The sequence below is a fragment of the Terrapene carolina genome, unplaced genomic scaffold (genome assembly GCF_002925995.2).
Source record: "Terrapene carolina triunguis isolate 2854851 unplaced genomic scaffold, T_m_triunguis-2.0 Scaffold84, whole genome shotgun sequence".
Classification (NCBI taxonomy): Eukaryota; Metazoa; Chordata; order Testudines; family Emydidae; genus Terrapene; species Terrapene triunguis.
Genome location: NW_020664435.1, coordinates 10,172,393 through 10,197,573, shown reverse-complemented (window position 1 = coordinate 10,197,573; position 25,181 = coordinate 10,172,393). Strand labels below are relative to the sequence as shown.

Here is a 25,181-nt window from a genome sequence, read left to right as displayed (position 1 = left end):
GGGCCCCGGTTAGCCTGGGGCCCTCCCTGGGCTGCAGCCCCTAAAGCCTCGCCCCCTTTCTGAATCTAGCCCTGCAAGGAGCAGCAGGCAGCTAGCAGCCGGAGAGAAGCAATGGTTTCCCCTTCAAAGCGCCACTTCTCTCTGGACGGCGCTCCCGCCACCCGCACCTCCCGCCTGCTCCCCTGAGGCTGCAGGTGAACCTCCCTCCCTGCTCCCCTGCCCCCCCCCCCCACAGTCCCACCTGGTGGGGGGTGCGCCGGTGCTGAGCTGCCTGAGTGCCCAGCCCTGGGCCCCCTGTTGTTGGGGGGCCCCGTGCCAGGTAGAGTGACCAGACAGCAAGTGTGAAAAATAGGGACGGGGTGGAGGGTGGGGGTAATAGGAGCCTATATAAGAGAGACCCAAAAATCGGGACTGTCCCTATAAAATCGGGACATCTGGTCACTCTAGTGCCACGGTACCCTGTGTTTAATGGTAAATCCGCCCAGCCTATGACATAGAGGAGACATCATTCATAAATTCCAGGAACTCGCAAGCCTTGCTGGTCTTGTGGTTTGAAAGAAATTCTATCATTTCTTTTTGAAGCATACAAAACCTCTCTAACACATGCCCCCTACTTAACCAGCTAGCATTGTGCTGCAACAAGTCACTGTATTTGGCTGAAATGTCTTGCAAGCTAGAGGTTGAGTCTAACTAGTTCACTAATCTCATTACAGTACCCATTGTTTTTTTTCAAGTCCCCAGACAACTTACCCCTCAGGACGGTCTGGTGAATGATGCAGTGAAGTGTGTTTAATGAAGTGTGTATCGCTGGCAAATGTGAAGCAAAACCCTTTTCTTTCCCTGTCATGGAGGCACCACCATCTGCACTTTCTGGAAATCTAAACCATTCTCTCCTACCGCCTCTTTCCTACCCCTCCCCCCCCCCCAAAAGCATGTTACCTTTTCAAAAATGTTCGCTCCTGTGGTGTAGGTGTTAGGAACAAAATTGGAAAAGGGTCACCTATGGTGGAAAATTTTAACAATAAATGAATTTAAAGATGGTATAATCTCATAATGATGGATGTTATATAGATAGTTTGAGATTAGACAAGGCTTGGTTCTTAAAGTGTGATTATATAGATATAAAAAGAAAGAAGAAAATCCCCCTGCAGCAGAGAACTAACATGCTCATCAAGAAAGTAAGGAGAGCCCAGGCTAGAAGGGACACGTGACAATGGTGGAATGTACAGGGAGTGAGGGGATAAGAGAACAGAAACAGATGTTAAATATTGTTATATGTTTTAATATTGGCTGTTAATTTTAAAAAGTCAGGGCTCAGAATTTAAGAATCTATGGTAAATGAGACTCAAGATCAGGGTACAACAATATAGGTGTTAAAGAAAGGAAAAGCAACATATGTGGGAGTTTTAAAATTACTCTGTGTGTGATGTGAGCTGTATCTTAAATGTCTTATTTAAAGAGGAGGTGCAAATGTAACGGAGACCTGACAACTTTCTGGCGGGGATGGGAAGAAGCTGTATGACTATTTTTAACAAAGGGTAATATACTGGGGGAGAGCAGACTTAGTCCTCATGGGTGAGTTTATTAATGTCATGACTAGTAGTGTTAAGGGGATGAACAATCCAACAAAAAGGAAAAGGAGGCTCTGTTCACTGAAAAAGGGTGCTTCTTGGACACAGCTGCCATGTCTCTCCAGGGCAATCTAATAGAAGAGGGGTGGCAATACTGTTTGCTAAACACTTCCTTTTTATTGTTTCAGCAAAATTCATAGATACAGAGGGCAGATATATTTTAATTAAAGGATATTTTTGAAAGGTAAACTTTTCACCATAGCTAGTGTATATGCTCCCAATCAAGGGGAAGCTTCTTTTTATCAGTTTTTTTGGGGATTTAGGAGATTTTAGGGAAGGGAATATTATTCTTAGGGTCATTTTTAATGAGATGTTTAATCCCATTTTGAATCAATGCAATATACACAGAGGGCGTTTAGGAGGAGGAAGTGTAAATTTGGTGCAACACCTAAAAAATGAGGATCTGGTTGATGTCTGGTGGGAGATGAATCTGGATGTCAGGGACTATACATGTTGTTCTGCTATTTACGGATCTTATTTCAGATTGACGTGATTTTTGTTTCTAGGACCAGGGCTAATTTGGTCTAAAAAGATAATCTCCGTTATAACTTGGTCTGATCATGCCCCTGCATATATCAGAATAAAAGATTGGTACTCAGTGGAAAAACAAAGGGCCCAGCAGTTGAATAGAGCTTTGTTGTATGACCCCTTTAGAATTCAAGACCTGGAAGAAATTTTTTCAGAAATATATAGAAGAAAATGAAGAAAGGGATCCATGCAAGTGTTCTCTGAGATGCTGGAAAGGTAGTAATGAGGAATATCCTTATAAATAAAGCATCATACATGAAAAAGATGAGAGCTCTTGAAGGAAAGAGTTGGTTAAACAACTTTGTGTTTGGAAAGGTAAACCTAGATCTACAGGATCTAAAAGTGTATAAGAAAATAAATTATATGAGAGGGAAGATTAACCTGTTTAAAAACAGGTAAGATGTGCAGACACTTAGATAAATGTAAAAAATAGTATGAAAAGGGCAATAAACCTGATAGGCTTTTAGCCATAAAGTTAAAAAAGAAACAGGAAAATCAGCCATCCCTCTGATTAGAAATAAAAAGGGAGATTTAGTAAGTTGCTCCGTACAGATCTCTGAAACTTTTGCTAACTTTTTCAATATTTTGTATGCTTGAAACCATCTAAATCCTGAACTTATAAATAGATATTTGAGAAGTGTGAAATTACCTCAGTTCTCAGAGGATGATGTGGCAGCTCTTGATAGGCCAGTTTCTTCAGAGGAAGTTGAAGTTATAATTTAAAATCCAATAAAGCTCCAGGTCCAAATGGGTTTTCTGGAAAGTATTATAGAGCTCTAATGCAAGTGTTTGTTCCTATTTTAACTGATTTTTAATGGTATATTTTGGGGTATGAGATTCCAGATTCATGGAAAGAGGCAAAAATTGTGGTCATTCCTAAAGAAGGAAAAGATCTTACCAGTTGCACGTCCTAGAGACCTATTTATTTAATGTGGATGCTAAAATTTATGCTAAGGTGCTAGCAGACAGATTGAGAGTCGTCTTGCCCAAATATGTTCACCCTGACAAATCTGGATTTGTTGCTGGTAGGCATCTATCTGACAAGATTAGTAGAACTCTGAATGTAGTCTATAATGCTAATTCTAACAATTCTTCCTTTATACTGCTTGCTTTGGATACTGAGAGAGCCTCCGACTGCTTTGAGTGGGAGTACCTCAGACAGAATTTGGTTAGGTTTTAGAAAACAGTTTTATAGGGGCATATTAGCCCTATTGACTCATCCTCAAGTGTCCGCTTTGGTTAATGGTCATCAATCCCCTCCTTTTTATTTGTCTAAGAGTAGTACAGTTGCCTGTTAGTCCTCCTATTTGCTTTGGCAATGGAGTTATTTGCAATACATGTGAGAAACAACCCCTTGGTAAAAGGCTTCGAAATGCCTTCTGGATTAGAACACAAAATAGCTTTCTATGCTGACAATGTCTTGTAATACTTGCAGGATCCAGAAGCCTCATTAAAACTTCTAGAACAATTGATTTTGAAATTTGGGCAGGTATCAGACTTCAAAATATTGGCATTAATATTCCTGAAAGGGTCAAAGCAAACTGTTGTCAGCTACATACATTTAAATGTGCAAAATAATCTTTAAAATATGTAGGAATAAATTCTGTGGAAAAGTGTAAAAATAATTGTACAGGCAGATTACACTCCAATGTGGATTAAAATAATAGAACTCTGAGAAAACTTCTTGGCCTCAGTAAAGATGAATGTCCTCCCAAAGTTGTTGTTTTTGTTCCAATGCATCCCTGTTGCTGTCCCTGACATGACATTAAAAACATGGCAGGATGTGCTATTAACATTCATATGGTAACATAAAAGACAAAGGGTGAGTTTAAAAGTTCTGTATAAACCTAAAAAATGGGGTGGGCTAGCTTTCCTTAATTTATCTTATTATGCATCACAATTAAAAGATGTGCTCAATTGGGTTATCAATAGACTATTCACACACTGGGTAAAACTCGAACAAGAGTGAAGCCCAGATATAGCTATTGCTAGTGATGGGATAAAAAGAAAGTTAGGTCACCTAAATAAATAAATAAGGTGGTCTGGATGAAAGGGTTAACAGCTTTGGACAATTTTTTTTTAAATTCCTGTTGCCAAGGCCCTCTCTCTTAAACACGTTCAATAATAACTGGAAATTTATCCTTAGGAAATATCAAAGTGATTATTGGTTCTGAGTAAGGGCTTAAATTACTCAATTTGGACAGCTGTTCTTGGGTCCTGATGTAAAATCATACCAAGAGATACGTAATACGATTATATTATATAAATATATATATAAATTATATAAAGATTCTATAGTTTCAGTATTTACAAGTCAAACATTTTATTGTGAAATCGGGATGCAAAGTGGCTCTATCTAGAATTTTAACCATCTTTGAGCAGTTGACCCAGGACGAAGCTGGGACAAAAAGTTAAATTTCTAAGATATATACAATTTTGATTGAAAAGGATGTTAAGAAACAACAATCCAGATGAAAAGTTGGGAGAGGACTTTTGATAAATAAATTGACCCAGGTAGGGAAAGGGAATATACATCTTCAATTTGGGTAGCTCATGAAGAATTTTTTATGAATTACCATATAGCTGGCATTTGACAGGCTAACCTCTACATCACGGCATTTGGCCTGAATAACGGGGGCAGGCACTAGACAAATGCACAGGTGCAGTTGCGGGGAATTGTTCTCCTTCTCATCTCAGCCATAAAGCACTAGAGAGCCTATGTGGGCCACTTGATGTCCCTCTCACTGTTTTTTGGTGGTGATGGAAGGATCTATACAGACGTGGAACCCTATAGGTCCTGTACCCACCCCGCCATTGGTGTGTTTATTCCCTATTCCTTCCCACCCTCTTTGGGTTAGCATTGAGGTGCTTGCGGGACATAATAGAAGATGCCACACACAGTCCACACATCCACACATGTGCCCTATCACATAATAGAAGATGCCACACACAGTCCACACATCCAGGCACCCCTTGAGCAGAAGAACTACACGAGTTCCACACTATGGGGTCCTCCTCAACTATGGAACAAAGGGCCCAGTTTGACCCACCCAGCTCTCATTTACTTTATTGGGAACCTTACTCATGCATCCAGAGGCAGAATTTGTCCTTTAGACAGTCTTTGCTTAGCTATTATTTGACTACTTGAAAATTGCCTTCTATTTTGGCTAATGACTAACTTTCCTGTATAGATTTTTTTTTAAATAAAAAGAACCTCAGTTAAACTAACCTATTAAGCTATCTGATGCCCCAAGAGAATAGTAAAAGAACAGAAATTCATAAAGTGGTGAACATGAAAACTGTAAGACAAATGCTCCTTACTCCCAGGTCCTAATTCATTAATGATTGCATGCATTATTCATGCAAAACTTGAACAGGCTTCTATCAGGAAAAATTGCTTTAAAGTACATATAGTGAGGAAAGCAGGCACTATTACTATTTTAAAATCATGTTTTTTCTCCTGTCTGTTTCTCTCTCCATTAGGCATCAGTGGTGCAGGCAAGCAAAATCACAATGCCCCATTGTATTGTGATTCATAAGTGAACTTACAAAGGGGAGTTAAAGGAAGTATTCCAATTAACTCATTTGGTTCTTGCTCTATGGTATCTCTAAGAGTAGGTCTACACTTACGGCGGCGAGTAGAGTACAGACACTGCACGCCCCACTGGCATGGGTATAAATAACATTGTAGACAGTGAGGTACTGCTTAAGAGAGTAGAGTGCCCTATATGCCTGAACCTTAGGGTATAGACCCTACATGACTCTTTCCATGCCCAATCAGTGTCTTCCAGGTCTACACTGCAATTTTTAGCAGTGTAGTTTCCTGCTGTCCTCCCTGCTTCCCTATCATAGGGAAAGGCTCTGGCAGTCAGAAAGCAGCAGAGAAAGGCTCTGGCATTGGAGAGCTGACGGAATCTGCTACTATACATTGAGGCTTTCACTGCCATGGATAACTACACACAGCAGTGAGTGTGGACGCAGCCTGCCTTTCACAGCGGCGTGTAGCTCCACATATTCCCCCACACTGCCACCAGTGAGAACTAAATAGGTTATCTTTTAAAGAAGAACATAATTTTTGACCCCATCATAACAATATAAGAATGGCCATACTGGGTCAGACCAATTGTCCATCTAGCTCAATATCCTCTATTCTGCTGGTGGCCAGTGCCAGATGCTTCAAAGAGAATGAACAGAACAGGGCAATTTCATATGATCCATCCCCTATCATCCAGTCCCAGCTCTGGCAATTGAAGTTTAGGGACATCCGGAGCATGAGGCTGGGACCCAGACCATCTTGGCTAATAGCTTGTGATGGACCTATTCTCCATGAACTTACCTAATTATTTTTGAACACTTTCCTATTTTTGACCTTCATGACATTCCATGGCAATGAGTTCCACAGGTAGACAGTGCTTTGTATGAAGAAGTACTTCCTTTTGCTTGTTTTAAACCTTCTGCCTTGACCCCTAGTTCTTGGTTTATGTGAAGATGTAAATAACATTTCCCTATTCACTTTTTCTGCAGCATTCATGATTTTATAGACCCCTATCATATTCCCCCCCATAGTCCTCTCTTTTCTAAAATGAACAGCCCCAGTCTTTTTAATCTCTCCTCATATGGAAGCTGTTCCATACCCTTAATCATTTTGTTGCCCTTCTCTGCACCTTTTCTAATTCTAATTATATCGTTTTTGAGATGAAGCAAGTGCATATAGTATTCAAGGTGTGGGAGTACCTTTATATAGTGGCATTATGATATTTTTTGTCTTATCCCTTTCCTAATGGTTCCTAACATTCTGTTAGTTGGTTTTGTTGTTGTTGTTGTTTTGTGTTTGTTTGTTTTTTGATTGCCATGTTCATTTTGAGCACATGTTTTCAGAGAACTATCTATAATGACCCCATGATCTCTTCCTTGAGTGGGAACAGCTAATTTAGTGGAGCACAAGTTCTGGCCCGTCATTTTATATGTGTAGTTGGGATTATGTTTTGCATTGTGCACTACTTTTGTATTTATCAACATTGAACTTCATTGCCATTTTCTTGCCCAGTCACCCAATTTTGTGAGATTCCTTTGCAATTCTTTGCAATCTGCTTTGGACTTAACTATTCTGAGTAATTTTGTATCATCTGCAAATTTTGCCACCTCACTGTTCACCCCTTTTTCCAGATCATTTATGAATATGTTGAACAGCAGTGGTCCCAGTACATTTCCCTGGGAGACCCTTTCATTTACCTCTCTCCTTTGTGAAAACTGATAATTTATTCCTATCCTTTGTTTCCTATGTTTTAACCAGTTACTGATCCATGAGGAGTTTCCCTCTTATCCCTGCTTACTTTGCTTAAAAGACTTTTCTGTGGGACCTTGTCAAAAGCTTTCTGAAAGTCCAAGTACCCTGTCAAGTGGATCATCCTTGTCCACATGTTTGTTGACTCCCTTAAAGAACTCTAATAGATTGGAATCTATTCCCTTACAAAAGCCATGTTGACTTTGTCCCAACAAATCATGTTCATCTGAGAGTCTGATAATTCTGTTTTTAGTATAGTTTTAACCAGTTTGGCTGGTACTTAAGTTAGGCTTACTGGCCTGTAATTGCCAAGATTTCCTTTGGAGCCTTTTTTAAAAATAGGTGTTACATTAGCTGCCTGCAGTCATCTGGCACAGAGACTGTTTTAAGAGATGGGTTACGTACTACAGTCAATTATTCTGCAATTTCATATGTGAGTTCCTTCAGAACTCTTGGGTGAATACCATCTAGTCTTGATGACTTCTTATTTAGTTTATCAATTTGTTCCAAACCTCCTCTATTGACACCTCTATCTGGGACAATGCTTCAGATATGTCACCTAAAAATAATGGCTCAAGTATGGGGATCTCCCTCTTATCCTCTGCAGTGAAGACCGATACAAATAATCCATTTAGCTTCTCCACAATGGCCTTATCTTCCTTTAGTGTTCCATTAGCACCTTGATCATACAGTGGCCCCAATGACTGGCAGGCTCCCTGCTTCTGATGTACCTTTTTTATTATTTTATTTGAAAGGATGTCTTTTTGTCTCTAACTGCCTCTTTTACTCTGCTGTTTAACCAGGGTGGCATTTTTTATTTTTATTTTTTGGTTCTTTTGCATGCATTATTTGGGGTATACATTTAGTTTGAGCCTCTATTGTGTTTTTTATAAGTTTCCATGCAATTTGCAAACTTTTCACTCTTGTGACTATTCCTTTTAATCTGTTTAGCTTCCTTATTTTTGTGTAGTTCCCCCTTTTTAAGTTTTTGTCTTTTCCTCCTGCAAGGATGTTAAATTTAATTATATTATGGTTGCTATTGCCGAGCAATTCAGCTATATTCACCTCTTGGGCCAAGTCCTGTGCTCCAGTAAGAACTGAGTCAAGAATTGCTTCTCACCTTGTGGAGTCCAAGACAAGCTGCTCCAAGAAGCAGTCTTGGTGGTGTCTAGAAATTTTATCTCTGCATCCCACCCTGAGGCCACATATTTGCAGTCAATATGAGGAAAGTTGAAATCCCCCATTATTATTGCATTTTCTGCCTTTGTAGCCTCTCTAATCTCCCTGAATGTTTCGCCATCACTGTCACCATCCTGGTCAGGTGGTCGATAGTATATTCCTACTGCTGTACTCTTATTGTTCAAGCACAGAATTTATGTCCATTGAGATTCTGTGGTATAGTTTGATTCATTTAAGATGTTTACATCATGGTTTTAAGACATAGGCCCATGTCAGAGCTGCACCAACCCAGGAGCTCCCCAGAGCCTGAGGGAGTGTGCACATACTGCCACACTTTTGGAGGATAAAACATGTCTCTTCCCTGCTGCTAACCTGTTCTACTGGTGATATGGCTTTTTAAACTGGTTTGCACTACATGGGGCACTAGGAGGCAGCAGTCCTATGCTGCAGCTGTGCCTGGCCATAGGGATGGGTGCCAAAGGACAAAAGCCTAGTTATTCCTTCTCCCTGCTTGCTCTCGCTCACAAGGGCTGAAAAAAAATAGTCCTGTGTCATTCATACCAGACTTGGCCATTAATATACAATAGTTTAAAACAGGGGTTTGCCAGCAAATGTGCTTTGCCGGTTGAATATCCATTGTAAGCCAATAATTGTCAAGTTGTAGCCCATCACTTGTCTTCAGAGCTCTTCCTTGTGGTCTGCCGAATTAGACACTTTGAAACCCAAGCAATGGAGGACTGAGGTGTTGCCCATTGTGGTAGAGTCCATAAGATCTTTCCTTCTGATTAGGGCCATACTAAATTCTTGGCCATGAAAAATGTGTCCCAGACCGTGAAATCTGGTCCCCCCGGTGAAACCCGGACTTTGGGGTGCTTTAACCCTATACTATACAGATTTGACAGAGGAGACCAGTGTTTCTCAAATTGGGCGTTCTGACCCAAAAGGGAATTACAGGGGGATCACAAGGTTATTTTAAGGGTGTTGCGTTATTGCCACCTTTACTACTGCGCTGCCTTCAGAGCCAAGCAGCCGGACAGCAGCGGCTGTTAACCAGGCACCCAGCTCTGAAGGCGGCATCCCGCCAGCAGCAGCACAGAAGTAAAGATGGCAATACCCATACCATGCCACCCTTAGTTCTGCGCTGTTGCCTTCACAGCTGGGTGGCCGGAGATAACAGCTGCTGACTGAGGGCCCAGCTCTGCAGGCAGCAGCGCAGAAGTAAGGGTGACAATACCATACCATGCCATCCTTACTTCTGTGCTGCTGCTGGTGGTAGCTCTGCCTTCAGAGCTGGGCTCCTGGCCAGCAACTGCCACTCTCCAGCTTCCTGGCTCTGACAGCAGTGCTGCTGCCAGCAGCAGCGCAGAAGTAAGTGTAGCAGTACCACAACCCCCCCTACAATAAACTTGTGACACCCCCACCCCATTTTTGGGTCAGGACCCCTATAATTACAACACCGTGAAATTTCAGATTTAAATAGCTGGAATCATGAAATTTATGATTTTTAATATCCTATGACCCTGAAATTGACCAAAATGGACCATGAATTTGATAGGGCCCTACTTATGATAAAGTGGCCCATTGAATAAAAGGAGTTGCATAACTTCTTTTTATGGGCCCTGCGCTGTAGGCACTTACGCACTTGAGTAAGTTTACCCACATAAGTGATTCTGCTGAAGACAGTGGGGTTACTCCCAAGAGTAACTTATCTAATCATTTAAGTGTTTGTAGGATTAGACCCTAAAAATATTTTATGTATCTTCTCCCTCTGCTCCCACTGTCACTTCTAAGTTTTGAAATAAATCATTTTCCTAGTGATTAAAAGGGATAGTTGTATGCACTTGCTGTTTTTCTGGTTTCTGACTTTGTGACTGCTACCTCAATGTGACAGTGTGTGACCTAAATAAAAAATTATTGAATAATCATTGAAATACACCTCTACCTCGATATAACGCTGTCCTTGGGAGCCAAAAAATCTTACCGCATTATAGGTGAAACCGTGTTATATCGAACTTGCTTTGATCCACCGGAGTGCACAGCCCCGCCCCCACGGAGCACTGCTTTACAGCGTTATATCCAAATTCATGTTATATCGGGTCGTGTTATATCGAGGTAGAGGTGTATACTTGATATAGGCAAGTATGGTTATTTTTAAGATTATTTTTATTTACCTATGATTTTAGATTTCTCTGGCACTTGTTAGGGCTTCAGGCACACACGTGTATGCACACACTGAATTGGGTCCTCTGTTTGTTCCTTTTAGTAGTCCACCCAGCCTTTTGTTTAAACAAACTTTCAATTAAATATTAGAGATGTTCTTACAGAACCCTGTTCTACATAAATAAGGGTGGTTCTTTTGGTCTCTAAAGCAGCCTCTTATGAATTTATTTGGTTGCTGAATCTGTCTAGACTACTACTATATATTGAAATCCTGCTCATGTGATTATTTATGTCAAAAATAAATCTCCAGGATTTTTCTGGGTAATGTAAATGAAAAATACTATACAAAGGCTGGGTATTAATCTTCTCACACATGCGCACACACACACATGCATGCACAACAGCTTATCTAATAATTATCCATGACTAGACCATGCAAGGGCAAGGGACACTGGGGGATCCTAGTCAGAAGAGGAGGTTCTAGTTAGGGAAACTTAAGGGATTTTTGAGTAACACATCCAGTTGGTGGATAATGTTTAATTAGCAGAGGAAATAAAAGCAGTGTTATAAACAGGGCCGGCTCCAGGCACCAAGCACCCAAGCTGGTGCTTGGGGCGGCACCTGGAGGGGGGCGGCGGCGCGGCGCTCTGGCCGCGGGGGGGGGAGAGCCGAGCCCCAGCCGGGGCTCGCCGCCCTCCCCCCAGGGCTCCGGCCGCCCTGCCCCCGGGGCTCTGGCCGCCGGGGGGGGGAGAGCCGAGCCCCCGCCGGGGCTCGCTGCCCTCCCCCCGGGGCTCGCCTGGGGCGGCGAAAAAGCCAGAGCCGGCCCTGGTTATAAAGAGACACTGAAAACACTTAATGTCTGACCTAATCCTGTGGAAAAATACCAGAGACTGAGACACTCTAAGTCATGCTTAATTTGGAGTTGCAGTCAACAAATAAAAATTTATGGCTGTAACCACCACCTAAGGTCAATATTGAATCAGTGGTATAACTTTTATCTCCCACTTCATGAATAAACATTTTATTTTATATTTCAGATTTTTAAGAATCACACTTCATTTAAGGAATAAGAATATTATAAACAAATAAAGTGTTCTGTACCATATCCACTGCTATGCACTGGCTGCTTTGTCCTACTCTGATGATGCAATGTATGGCTCAGTCAGCCATATAAGCTGAGTTTGCGATTCTTTTACATTGCTAGAGCAGCACAAAGCCACTGGAGCATGCCAATGAATCTGTCTTCTGATTTATGAATAAGGGGGAGCTTTTCAAAGGTACAAAAAGGAACTTAGGTACCCAACAGCCATTGACTTTCAATGGGAGTAACAAATGTGGAAGACATTTGAGGCTTGATCCTGCATACACTTTTTCCACTATCAACTTTGGCAAACAGGATGCAGGATCATGCCTTTACTTTATATTTGGAGGTTTATTAGCAGGCAGTGCCATGGGTCTAATATTAAGATTTACCATTCTTACCAAATCATATGTTTCTTGTGACATAATTTCTATTCTTAATACATGTGATTCTGTAGATGACCATGTATAAAAGAGGGCAGCAGGAAGAGATGAAAAATGAATGGTTGCTTCTATCACAGGTGAAGAGGTGGAGTGAAAACTAAACTGGAAAACATCCTTTCTAAGTGCTATTTTTTTAGGTTTTTTATCACACAGGAACTGGGCGTCTGAACAGATTTTCAGCCCCAAAATCAGGGCCGGCTCCAGGCACCAAGCACCCAAGCTGGTGCTTGGGGCGGCACCTGGAGGGGGGCGGCGCGGCGCTCCGGCCGCCGGGGAGAGCGGGGCCACAGCCGGGCTCGCCGCCCTCCCCCCGGCGCTCTGGCCGCCCTCCCCCCCACGCCCTCCCCCCGGCCACCAGGGGGAGAGCGGCGAGCCCCTGCTGGGGCTCGCTGCCCTGCGCTCTGGCCGCCGGGGGGAGAGCCGAGCCCCCGCTGGGGCTCGCCGCCCTCCTCCCAGGGCTCTGGCCGCCCTCCCCCTCCGGCGCCCTGCCCCCGGCGGCCGGGGGGAGAGCGGAGCCCCCGCCAGGGCTCGCCGCCCTCGCCCCGGAGGCTTTTTTGCCTTGGGCGGCAAAAAAGCCAGAGCCGGCCCTGCCCAAAATAGAGCTTTTTTTGGACTGTTAATCCGTCACAGTAGAATTCCTTTGTTCTAAGGAGTGATTTGCAGACCTGGTACAATAGGGAATGATCAGAAGTTGCAATACTTCATAAAAAAATATACACAGATTTCAAAAACACAATCAGTGAATAAGGAAGCTGAGAAGGAAATCAGGATTGACTCCTTCAGTGGTTGCATATACAAGTTCAGGAAAAAAAGGAGAATTCAGAAACTTCCCTCATCCAGTATATATGTTACAAGTGATGGTTTAAATGGGCCAACAGCCTCATTAACTTCTCTTCTTTTTCACAAGCAGCTCCTTTTCATTGTCATCACTAACTTCTACTCTAGGATGGGAATTTTCTGTCTCATTTCTGTAGTAGTTTTCTCAAATGTGTTCTACATTCCTTTTTCCTCCTTCTAGTGATCACTGGGACTTCTGTTGCTAGTACTCCTAGTGATACAATCTCTAACAAATAATGGAATCATCAGGCTCCAACTGGAGTCAAGTGCTGTGGGAAAGCTACACAAATATGCAAACTTTGTAATTCTAACTGCCATATCAAGCTATAGAGCCTGACTCTGATAATGAAGCACTGAAAGAGATGCTAGAATGGGAGAGGGATGAAGATTCTGGAAAGAAAAAGAATAGAACAAACCGAAAATAAGTTTTGAAAAAATTCCACAGAAACCACAAGTGCTCTCATACTAGAGCAGCAGTTGGGCCCTGATTCAGCAAAGTACTGAGACACATGTTAAAATTCATCCCCATTTAGCAAAGCACTTAATCCCATGCTGAGTGTTAAGCCAATTGAAGTAAAACAGACTTAAACGAATGCTTAAAATTAAATGTGCTTATATATTTTGCTGAATCGGAGCCTTTGGCTATGTCTCCACTACAGACCTTACAGCAGCACAGCTGTACCGCTGCAACTGCGCCACTGTAAGGTCTCCTGTGAAGCTGCTCTGTGCCGATGGGAGAGAGCTCTACTATCAGTATAATTAAACCACCCCCAACGAGTGGCTTTTGTTGGTGAAATTTATGTTGGTCAAGGGTGTGTTTTTTCACACCCCTGACTGACAGAAGTTTTATCGATAGAAGTGTTAGTGTAGACAAAGCCTTAGTGATGACAAGGAAAAAGAACTACATGTGAAGATGAACACCGAGGTTAGTGGTGCTGTTGGTGTGTTCAAAAATTCATATGCATCAGTCTTGCCTTGCAACACATCTCACTGTTATAACCAGGGCCGGCTCTAGGCACCAGCGTCCCAAGGGGCGGTACTTTTCAAGGCGGCAGCACTTTTGCTTGGGGCGGCAAAAAACCTGGAGCCAGCCCTGGTTATAACCTTGGCTTTGCTGAGAAGAGACTGCCATTTGGGCTAAATTATGTAGTGGATTATTTTATGTGGAAAAGTGTTCACTAAGGAATGATGATAGTACCAAACTGTGACCAGAATGGGATTTGAACTCTGAAAACAAAGGTTTGCTACCATCTGTGGCCATGTGTATCTTAGGTCCACATTAGGAAATACATATGGTCTGACTTTCAGAGGTGCTGACTACCAGGAGCTCCCATTGATGTCTGTGCAGCTGCTCATCTCCCTTAAAAGTCAGGGTAATGCAATTGAACAGTTTATAATCCAGTGACCTGATCCTGCAAATATTTTACTCAGTTACATTACTCATATGTAACTTTGCTCATATCTGCTTAATAATCCATGGTTTGGAGTCTAAATGGTGGCCATAACTGATATGTGAACATGCCACAAAGGCAAAAGGGCAAGGATGGATATGGGGTACAGATATATAATTACCTGGCTATTCAGTGGGTGCCGAAGCTTTCTGGGTTTTTTTAACTGAAGTATAAATACGCTCCTTTTTGTTTGGCTCTGTTGAATGAGTTAAATGTAATATTCTTCAGTTAGAGGATGGGGAGGTTGGCTCCCTCCACATTGCCTCATTAATGGTCTCGTTCTGCATATTATGCTTCACATTAGTTCTGTAGATATCAAGGCTTCCTGACTTCTCCTGGGCACGCTTCAAGATGTGCAGCTTTTGGCTACAAATTTCTGGCTGTGCTAATTGTAATTCTTCACCTGTACATTCCACATTGATTTTAATTAGACTTGCTTGACAAACAGATTCGTCCTATACTCCCACAATTCCTATTCTCAATTGTGGTGATACTGTTCTTCTTGACTTTCTGTAGAATATGGGCCAAACTCTGCTCTCCTTTACTCCAGCAGTAATCCAAGGTAATTCCACTGATTTCAGTGGATATACTCTTACCTTGCTACATTATATGTGAGACCTGAATTTGCTTGTATAATTGACAGTTGCAGATATCTGAAGGGGGGAGGATCCTTGTCCTTAATGGATTTTATGTCATTAAAGAATGCATCAAGTGATGACTATGTGACAGGAAAATTACAATTCTAAAGACATGGAAACGAGAATTGGACAAGCATATATTGTCATTGTGGAAATCTGTTAGGTTTGTTTTTTTTTTCATTTTTTTTTATTACACCTCAACAGGGGGATTTCTAAATTTACATTTCCAACATTTTTTCTTTTTTTAAACAAAAAGTAGTTGATGGAATTTTGAGGACATGGTGATTAATCCCAGACACTGTTGCCTTTGGTCAGTGATCAGTCGCAATTTATTTTCTGAAAACGAAAAGGGAGAAAAACGCTGTATTTTCCTGTCTGAAGCCATGAGTTATAATGAATTGTTTTTCATTTGAGCAAAGGCATTTGCCTTTTTATAGGAAAGTGATTTTTGCTTTCCTTTCTTCTGAAATAGGGGTATTTTGAGGTATACAACACTTACATGTATTCTTATTTGTATCAAACTCTAAAATGTCAGTAGTTCAGCTCTCACAGGTTAAAGTGACACCAGCTGTTGTTTAATGGGCTTTCACTTTTATTCTATAGAAAAATGCAAAGGAAGAGGAAGAGCAGGTTCGCATTTTGATTCAGCTCGGAGGCGGAGTAGAGCTGTCCTTTATCATATCTCCGGACACCTGCAAAGAAGAGAAAAGAACAAATTAAAAATTAATAATGTAGGTGTAACGCATATGTTTCATTTCATTTTCCCTCCTTTTTTTGGCACATATGTTCCCTTGCTGCTGAAAGAGCAGCAGATGCGCTCACTAGCTTTACTAATTATTTTTCATTTTCTTTGACATACATATTTGCACAGTTGTTTCTTTTAACGAATACACTGAAAAAGGTCAGCACATACATAAGAGAAATCCCTAATCACAGTGTTGTCATAGCAAGAAGATTAAAGTATATGCCAGTGCAGTGCAGAGCAGCAGGTAGATAGCTTTGGCTGTGGTATTTCATTTGCAGTTTATGAACCCAGACAATGTGTTTAGTCACATTATTTTTATCAAAGGAAAAGGCCTTATGAAATTTCTCAAAACTTAATTTTAGCTTCCAGTTTTCCCTATATAATTGCTTTTAGTATCTTTTGCTAGAAGATCCATGAATAGATTAAAGTAATAAAAACCTACATGCTACAAGAAATTGAGAAGGCGATTTCTCTGAGAATAACATTTGATTTGAATGTATCAAACTTGGTGCAGTACATAACCTGATGTGCTTGTACTTTAATTGCAGTAAAACTCTCTCTGTATTAAGAAAATCCTGGTGCTTATCTCTAAGTAACAATAACTGACAAGTAAGTTAATAAAATACTCTGTGGATGTTGTATTTTTTTTAACATTGTCAGTTTTGTTCAGCATCAGCCTTCTATCATTATATTCCTGACTCCCCTTCCCAGAAGGCACAAAATAAAATAACTAAGTTCTGGGGAAAGCCCTTACACTCTTTTTTAATAGCTATTTTATTTACTGGTTAAAATTTATAACTGTTACCATGATGCCCTATATGTCCATAATCTCCTTCCTATCAATTAATCCCAAAGCATGTCTATATGCTACACTATGACAGCCATTTGCCAAAGTGGTACTCAGAACTTCAAGAGCCAAATCCTCAGCTGCAGTAGACCAGCATCACACCATTGACACTGATGCTTATTTACTCCAGCTGAGGCTTTGGACCCACGTCTCCAATACCTTTTGAACTTTAACCCCATATGGGGGACTCCTTTGTTCCCCCACCTCCACACAGGTGAGTATTCAGAATCTTCTAGAGAATAGTCTTTCTTGGAATCTTAATGCAATAGTACTAGTTATGCTTGTCCCACAACACTCCATGATGCCATATCAGCACATTTAGTCTCTGCTGCCATTAAGCAGGACTCGTGGGTGCTGCCTCTGCCTCCTGAGCCCAGTGAATAAGACTGACTGCCAATTAAACCTTTGCAAAGGAATCCAATGTACATGATCCTAAGAGAAACAGAAACAAGACTAATTACTTAATTTATGTGCTGAGCCATGATATTTCTCAGAATTCCTTAAACCTGAGGGGCCATGACACATCACTGACCGTAATCATATCACTGACATCCAGGAAATAGGTGGATTGCTAAGTGTGGCGATTGCACAGTATTGTGGGAGGGGAATAAGGAACTTACATAAAAGCTGGACAGAAGTGCTGTCCTTGCACTCATGGAAACTCAGAGACTGCTCCTTTAACAACTCCCTTTGGCGCACCGCAAAGGGCACAGGAAAAGGTAAAAAGTTAATAGAGCCATCACACACACCCACCCAAACTTGCTAGATAGCAACTCTGTTTGGCCATAGAAGGGGGAGTATGCCTCACCTTTTAAAAAGGCTTCCTGGTGTATGAACAAATTCTGAGAGGCATACTCAGAGGCACAGTTATTATGGTGCTCTACTGGGGCAATGCAGCTCCTCACAACCCTAAACAAAGGTCTGTGCTTAAATGGCACAACCTAACCCTTAATGATTTGGTCAGTGACCACTGCGAAAACATTGCCACTTCAAAGGAGGACTTACATATTCTTTAGTGCCCACCCTCAAATACTGAATCTTCCAACACTGGGAAGTAGTCTGATTAAAGTAATGCCTCTGATCAAGCCACGGGCTGGAAGCAGACCCCAAAGACAAGCCCCGCTAATTTATGTGTAGTGGTGATAGGAGTCAGACCTGGAGAAAGGAGTAGATTGGGACAATGAGCCTATCAGGGAGAATGGGACTGAAAGCTGGTGGTGGCGGGGAGGGAAATTGGGACTGAGAGTGGGGGTGCAGGGGAGAGTGGACTGGCTTGGCAAGGAGACTTGGCCTGGAAATGAGTGGAGTCTAGGGAGATAAGGTATTGGGTGAGACTGAGGAAGGTCTTTGGGGGGAGAATTGGAACTGGCTGGGTGAAGAGACTGGAGCAAGGAGTTGGTAAAGGAAACAGTGAGAATGGATGAGGAATCCAGGGGTGGAGACTGGGACTGGGAGCCAGGGGAGATGGATATAGACAGATCAGGCAAGGATGGGTGGAACTTGGACTTGCTAACAAGGAGACCGGGGATAGGAGCTGGGGGAAACTGGTAATGACTGGACAAGTAGACTGGGAGTGGAGGATGCAGCCTGGGACAGAGCAGCCAGAGGTGGAGATTACGACTGACTGGCACCAGGCTGAGAAGCCTGAGGATTGGACACTGGGACCGGCTAGATGAGGACAGTAGGACAGGACTGAGGAGGCAGGGTGGGAAATAAGACATGATTGAGAGACAGTCAAGTAGGAGGGAATGGGGCACAAAGAGTCAAGCTTGAGGAGAACAGGCAGAAGAGTCTGTGCCCACAAGAGCATCTCCGTCCATCTAGAGCCTGGGTTGGAACCCAAGATTCACGAATCTCACCATTCCTCTGCTGTCAGCAAGTATCTATGAAGCCCACTGGCAAAGTGTCTCGTCAGTTGTCGCCCTCGAGTTCTGGTTCACATCTAAGATGACAACCTCCTACTGCTATCAGTTACTCTGTTAGCTCAAATGACCTTGGTCTGTGTGGCAGATGTAAAGGTTTCAACCCTGCTGATTCATGAGTGTCAATATGATTCCACATGTTGGAATTTTACTTTTTTCACTTTTTTAAACATGCAGAAAATTGCATACCCTAAAATATGTTAAAAGAATATTAAGGTTACAAAGTCAAGCACTAAAATTAGGAAATGTCAGAATTAAGTTGGCTGTTTTACCTTAATTCACCTCTCACAGGTGGTCCCCAATTGTGTTCTTCGTTTTCTGCATGCCTGACTTGAGACCTTGGGGTCAGATTTGCAGAAATGCTGAGCACTCACAACTGCAACTGAAGTCAATGGGAACTGCTTTGAATATATTAGTGCTATATAATGCTATATACTCTGAAAACTCAGGTCCAAGGTAGCTCAGATTGGGTATGCCAAATTAATACAGGGGTACTGGAATAATTTGTATAGTGGACTGCTGACAGCCACTGAACCAAACTGTAAACTCTGTATATGATGGAAACCACTTCAAGCCAGCGGGTGCGGCAGCACCCCCAGCACCACTACTACCAGCACCTATGAATTAATGGATACTTTTGACCTTAATTCGTCTGCCTTAGTTCCCCATCTATAAAATGGGGATTATACCATCCCCTCACCTTTACGGAGCATTATGAAAATAAAGTAATGTTTGTGAAGCACTCATTTATTAGTGATGATTGACATAGATAGGCCCATGAGGAAATTAATAATTCTTTTTTCAGAGCAGGGTACAAATAGTGTGCAAATAATAAATAAAGGCCTGGGACCATACATTCAATAATAGGGCGGAAAAAAATATTGAATAGCAGCTAATTAAGTGAGCACCGTGCACTGAATGTGGCAGGAGTCCTGTGGAAAAAATAGTATGTGACCATTTAATTAAAAATTTATCGTATTGAATACACACAATTAAAGTTGCACAGGTGAGCTTAAGTCTGGCACTTGCTCACTTTTGGGAGCTTGACTACAACCATAATGTGCTTTTAATATATCTTTGTGTATGTAACATAACATTCAATTTGAAAACCGTACAAAACAAAACTAAAGTTAATTTCTAAACAAAATTTAGAAACAGATTTTGAATTTTATCAGCTTTTATTTTGCAGCAACTAAAAGTTCTTGATATGAAAGTAAGGTGACATTAAATGAAAAATATGGCTTTGGATGTGGAGGAAAAAATACTTTTTCATCGGACTTAGTCTCTAGAAAGAGAAAGATATAGTTCACTTGACTGAAGTCCTAAAATAGCTGTATATTGATGATCTCTAGTTTAATATTTGGCCACAGAGCCAAAATATTCTCATCAAAGCTTTCAGTCTGCACGCTAAGGTTGATTTTTAACATGAACAAAAAAATGTTAAAATAACCAAAGTCAATTGTAATACTCTGTATATACAATGGGTGCTTAATCCAGCATCTTTTTCACACTTAGAATAGGTATCTAAAAGAATGTACCCAAGGTGTAGATTTATAGGTTATAAAACCAGAAGGGATAACTGTGACCATCTGTTAAGACTTCTTGTGTAAGGCCACAGAACTTCCCTGAATTAATTTTCTGTTTGAAATAGAACATATATTTTAGAAAAACATCTCATCTTGGTTTTTAAATGTCCAGTGATGGAGAATCTGCCACAAGCCTTGATATATTGTTATAGTGGTTAATTACTCTCACTATTAAACAAGGTTTGCCTTATTTCTAGTCTGAATTTGTCTAGCTTCAGCTTCTAGCCATTGCATCAGGTTATACCTTTGCTACATTGAAGAGCTTTCTATTATAATTTTTTTGTTCCCCATGTAGGTATTTATCGACAAATCACCCTTTACCCTTCTCTTTGCTAATCAAGTTCCTTGAGTCTTTCACTCTGAGATATGTTTTGAATCTTTTAATCATTGCTGTGGTTCTTCTCTGAATCCTGCTCCAATTTATCAATATCCTTCTTGAATTGTGTGCACCAGCACTGGTCACGGTGTTCCAATAGCAGTTGCACCAGTGCCAGATACAAAGATATATAGCTTGCCTGCTTCTACTTGATATTCCCTTGTTTATACATCCCAGGATCACAATAGTCATTTAGGCCACGGCATCGCACTGGGCGCTCCCGTTCAGCTGATTATCCACCATGACTTGCAAGTCTTTTTCAGTCCACCATGCTGAAAGTATGGCCTACATACTTATAGTTGATGGTAGAAAAGAAGGAAAAGGCACCAATTGTTAAGCCTCTACAGTCTAGAGCATCGTTAGTTTGGTTTAGTTTTTTTATACACATGGAAGGGTCCTGCCAACTAGCCAAGTAACCAATCAATTTAAGAAATCAAGAGGCTGCAGTGAAAACATCAGAAGTGTATTTAGCTAAATGGAAAATTCCAGCGCATATGGATAACCTATTTGAGAAGTAGCAGAATGTCAAATGCCTTAGGATTTATGCTATATTAGCCATTTTTGGACACTGTCCATCTGATCAATAGGTTAGTATTAAGGTTGGTTTTAGGCACAGGCAGTGCTTCCATTCCTCCCACATTATTTTTTACTCACTGAAAATAAATATATTATAGTACCATTTTAATTACAGAGGATCATTACACTGAGCTATGGAGCTGTAAAATTGCAGTGTAGATGTTTGGGCTCAGGCTGGAGCCCAGACTCTAGGACCCTCACAGGATCCTAGAGCTTGGGCCCGAATATCTACATTGCAAATTTTACAGCCCCATAGCCTGGGCCCCACAAGTCCAAGTCAGCTGACTTGGGCCAGCCATGGGTGTTTAATTGCAGTGCAGACTACCTTCTGTGTACTGCAGAGCTTGGGGGAGATATTGTGGTCTGCACTATCCCACACTCAGGGCTGTGCTTTAAAGGCACATCCTAGCCCTGAATGAGAAAGCACATTTGTGTATCAATAGAAGGACTTAATTGACTATATTCACAACTAGAATTGTCCTAGAACCTGACTTGTCAAAACTGATTTTTTTTCCCAAGCTACAGTAACTTTAGTGTTCATAGCAATATTACAATGGTAGCTCTAAGATCAGCACTGCTGATCACATTAGACATGTTGCATTGTTCCTTGTCTTTCCTATTGCTTTGTCTGTTCCTAGGAGGGAAAAGAAAATCAGGAACTTAAACAGTGAACTAAGATTTGTGAAAAGATGAAGATAAGAACTATAGCTCTTATAATCAAGAACTTAAAGCAGAGGAACAAACTTAGTTCTTGTCAAGCTCAAGATTCTTCCTGCTTAGGGAAAATAATTTCAACAGCTGTACTGCAATATAATTAAATTCACCGAGGCCTATGACAAGGACAAACAAGAAACCACCAATAGCTGTGGAAAAAAACACAACAGAAGAAAGATTTTTAGAGCAGTATACTTAGGAGAAAGAACAACTCTTTTTCAGGTTTATGAAACTCTGTCATGAGTATAAGACGACCTAGAGGAGTCTAATGAAGAGACAACTGCAATCCAAGGATGATGTGGAGTATCAGCCTGTAAAGAATATTCACTGGAATATTCTTTGAGGGAGAACTTTGAACAATAGTGCAAGTCCAAGAAAGAAAACATGAAGATACAGCTAGAAGAAAACATATTTTTTTTGGTATTATTATAATTTGTATTTTGCTAGCACCTAAAGGCCAAATTGAGATTGGGATCCCAATACACTAGGTGCTGTACATACGTGTAAAAGATAGTCCCTGCCATGAAGAGTTTATAATCTAAATAAACAAATCAGACAAAAGGTGGGAAGGGAAATGTAGGGACTGATCCAAGGGTCATACAGCTGGTCAGTGGGAAGAGAAACCAAGTCTCCTGACTTGTGGGCTAGCGCACTATCTTAAGGATCATGCTGTCTCTCAGGCACAATTAGGAATGTTTACGAGACTTCCCTGGAAATTCCCCTGGGATGGTGCTAGTGCAAAATAATCCAAAAAGAATTGCAGAGGTCAAGTATTCCAGGCCAGTGGAAGCAGCTGTGCCAGGCCCCACTACACACACACACACACACACACACACACACACACATTAACAAAAGAAACATAAGCACAGAATTTATATATCCTGCAGATCTTTTTGGGGAGGCACTGCAATTGCACCTTTCACCCACCACGGGCTTCTGTGGTGCCAGAAGAAAGGGAAGCTGGCTCACCGCTGGAGCAGCCAACTGTGGAGAGGGAGGGGGAACTTTGGCCTTGCTGCCCCCACTCCTACAAAGGTTCCAGCACCCTTGCTGTGATCCTTCCTCTGAAGCATCAAGAATGACTGCTGTTGGAGATCGGACACTGGGCATGGGGGAGGGGAGCAGTACTCTGAGGTGAGGCCAAGCATTCTCTTTCTCAGGTGCTTAATTGTCTGGTTCTTGCTCACGTGCTCAAGAAGGTAATTTCCTCCTAGGTCAGACTGGCAGTGACCTTGTTTTTTTAGTTGGTTTGTTTGCCTTCCTCTGCAATGATGGGCGCAGTTCTTATGGGTATATCTCAATCAATTTCCTAACACTACTAGGGCCTTTGGGCATCAGTGCACTTCAGTCCCTCCTCTTTTCTGCCTGTGACACATAATAGTTTAGTCTCCTGCAGGCAGTAATACATTTGTCTAATTCAGATTGGTGGGTGTGGCGTGTGGGTGGCTGGGCGGTGTTGGTGGCCTGTGATATACCCAAGGTCAGACTGGATGATCTGAAGGTCCCTTCTGGACTTAAATTATATTTGGCGAGTGGAAAAAAAACCCTACAGGTTCAGCAGCTGCAAAAATGGATTACTATTGCAGAGTACAAAGCTAACCTAGCAAGATCTCAGAAGTAATTTGAGTAATTGTAGCAAAGAGAGACAACTAGTGTTTGCCACTGCAGAAGAGATGTGGGAGAAAGGTCATGGAGAAATGGTGAATTCTAAGTTAGCATCAGTAAACATAAAACAAAAGGAGCTGGAAGAGAAGATACTTCTCAAAGGAGAACTAGAACTAATACAAAGATTTTAAACTGTCTGATTAAAAATTAACTGACAGCAGTCTGGACTTAGTGGAACATAGGAAAACAGGATGAAGCTGTTGAAAACAAGAACAAGGCAAAAGCTCAGATTAGTGCAACCGTGGAAATCCAGCCCTTGATCTTGAAGAATGAACAGGCTGAGGATGGAAAAGACAGGAATATCAGCGTTCTCAGAGCAACTTGCAATGATAAAGGTTGTGTCAGACAAAGCTAGTTTGATTTTACCTGCAGTCGCACAATTGTTATCCATCTGTTATGTTCATATTGAATAACTTCAGAATCAGAAGCAACCTTGGCTTGCTGAATGCACGCCAATTTCTACACTGTATTTTGTGACGCTTTTCATTATCTGTACTGCAGGCCTGGTGATAGCAGCACTAGCCAGGATCAGAATGACACTCGGCAAGTCCTTCTGTTAGTGAATAATATTATGAAAATGTTCATGAACTAGATGCTGCTGTTCAGCAGGAGGAGACTTTTTTTTTTTTTTAAATTGAAAGATGAAGAGACTGAAAATGAGGGAATTGGGAAATGTATTTGAATCTGAACTTTGTATTTGCAGGGACCCCTGCAAATGATAAGGATTCAAACAAGTTGTTCCTCTGGGGAACAAGACTACCCAGTGCACCATATGTATTCTCTAATGTCTATTGGGTCATGTTAAATATATGTGTGAGGCAAGATCTGGTCCTAAAGTAATTATAAATAATGTTAACGTTCATATAGCAGGCAAATAGTTTATATTAAGATAAAATGAAATAGACTGCTTAAGAGGTAAAAGCGTAGAGGGAACCCTGGGATAAGCTCATAGGAAGAGTCAGTATGGGAGCCTTAAAGTCTACCTGTCCTGCAGAAAAGGAGAGTCCTTTAAAAGGAACTCTATGGTATTTAATGGAATTTACCCAGCAGAAAAGGAAATAGTCAGTTCCTGGCCAACCCTATTCTTTATGAATTCCTACATCTTGTGGATTGATGGGGTTTAACATTCACAGTCATCAGCACCACCTAGCCACATCAACATGTCCATTAGGGAAAGAAGAATTTTGTAAAAACATTTCCTGTTAATATAGAGGGGGGAAAATAAAGAATATGATCATTTTCGCAAGATGTATTTCTGCCTTGTTTGGGGAATGTGCTTCATTAAAATAGAGCTCTTTGCCTTGTAGAGTATGTCTGCTACAGCTGGGCGGTGTGATTCCCAGCTCAGGTTGACCTATGCACACTAGCTCTGCTTAAGCTAGTGTGCTAAAAATATCAGTGTTGCCTGAGGTAGCACGGGCAGCGGCTTGGGTAGGGTTACCATACGTCCGGATTTTCCCGGACATGTCCAGCTTTTTGGGACTCAAATCCCCGTCCAGGGGGAAATCCCAAAAAGCC

General features: G+C 41.5%; 1 protein-coding gene across 1 annotated transcript in view; it reads left to right on the top strand.

Annotated features, from left to right (window-relative positions):
- Window positions 1-25,181, top strand: part of KCNH8 (potassium voltage-gated channel subfamily H member 8) — a 364,361-nt gene that overhangs the window by 170,347 nt on the left and 168,833 nt on the right. The window contains exon 4 of the mRNA XM_024197376.1: window positions 15,836-15,963. Coding sequence (XP_024053144.1) covers window positions 15,836-15,963 — 128 coding nt within the window. The remainder of the gene's footprint in view (window positions 1-15,835; window positions 15,964-25,181) is intronic.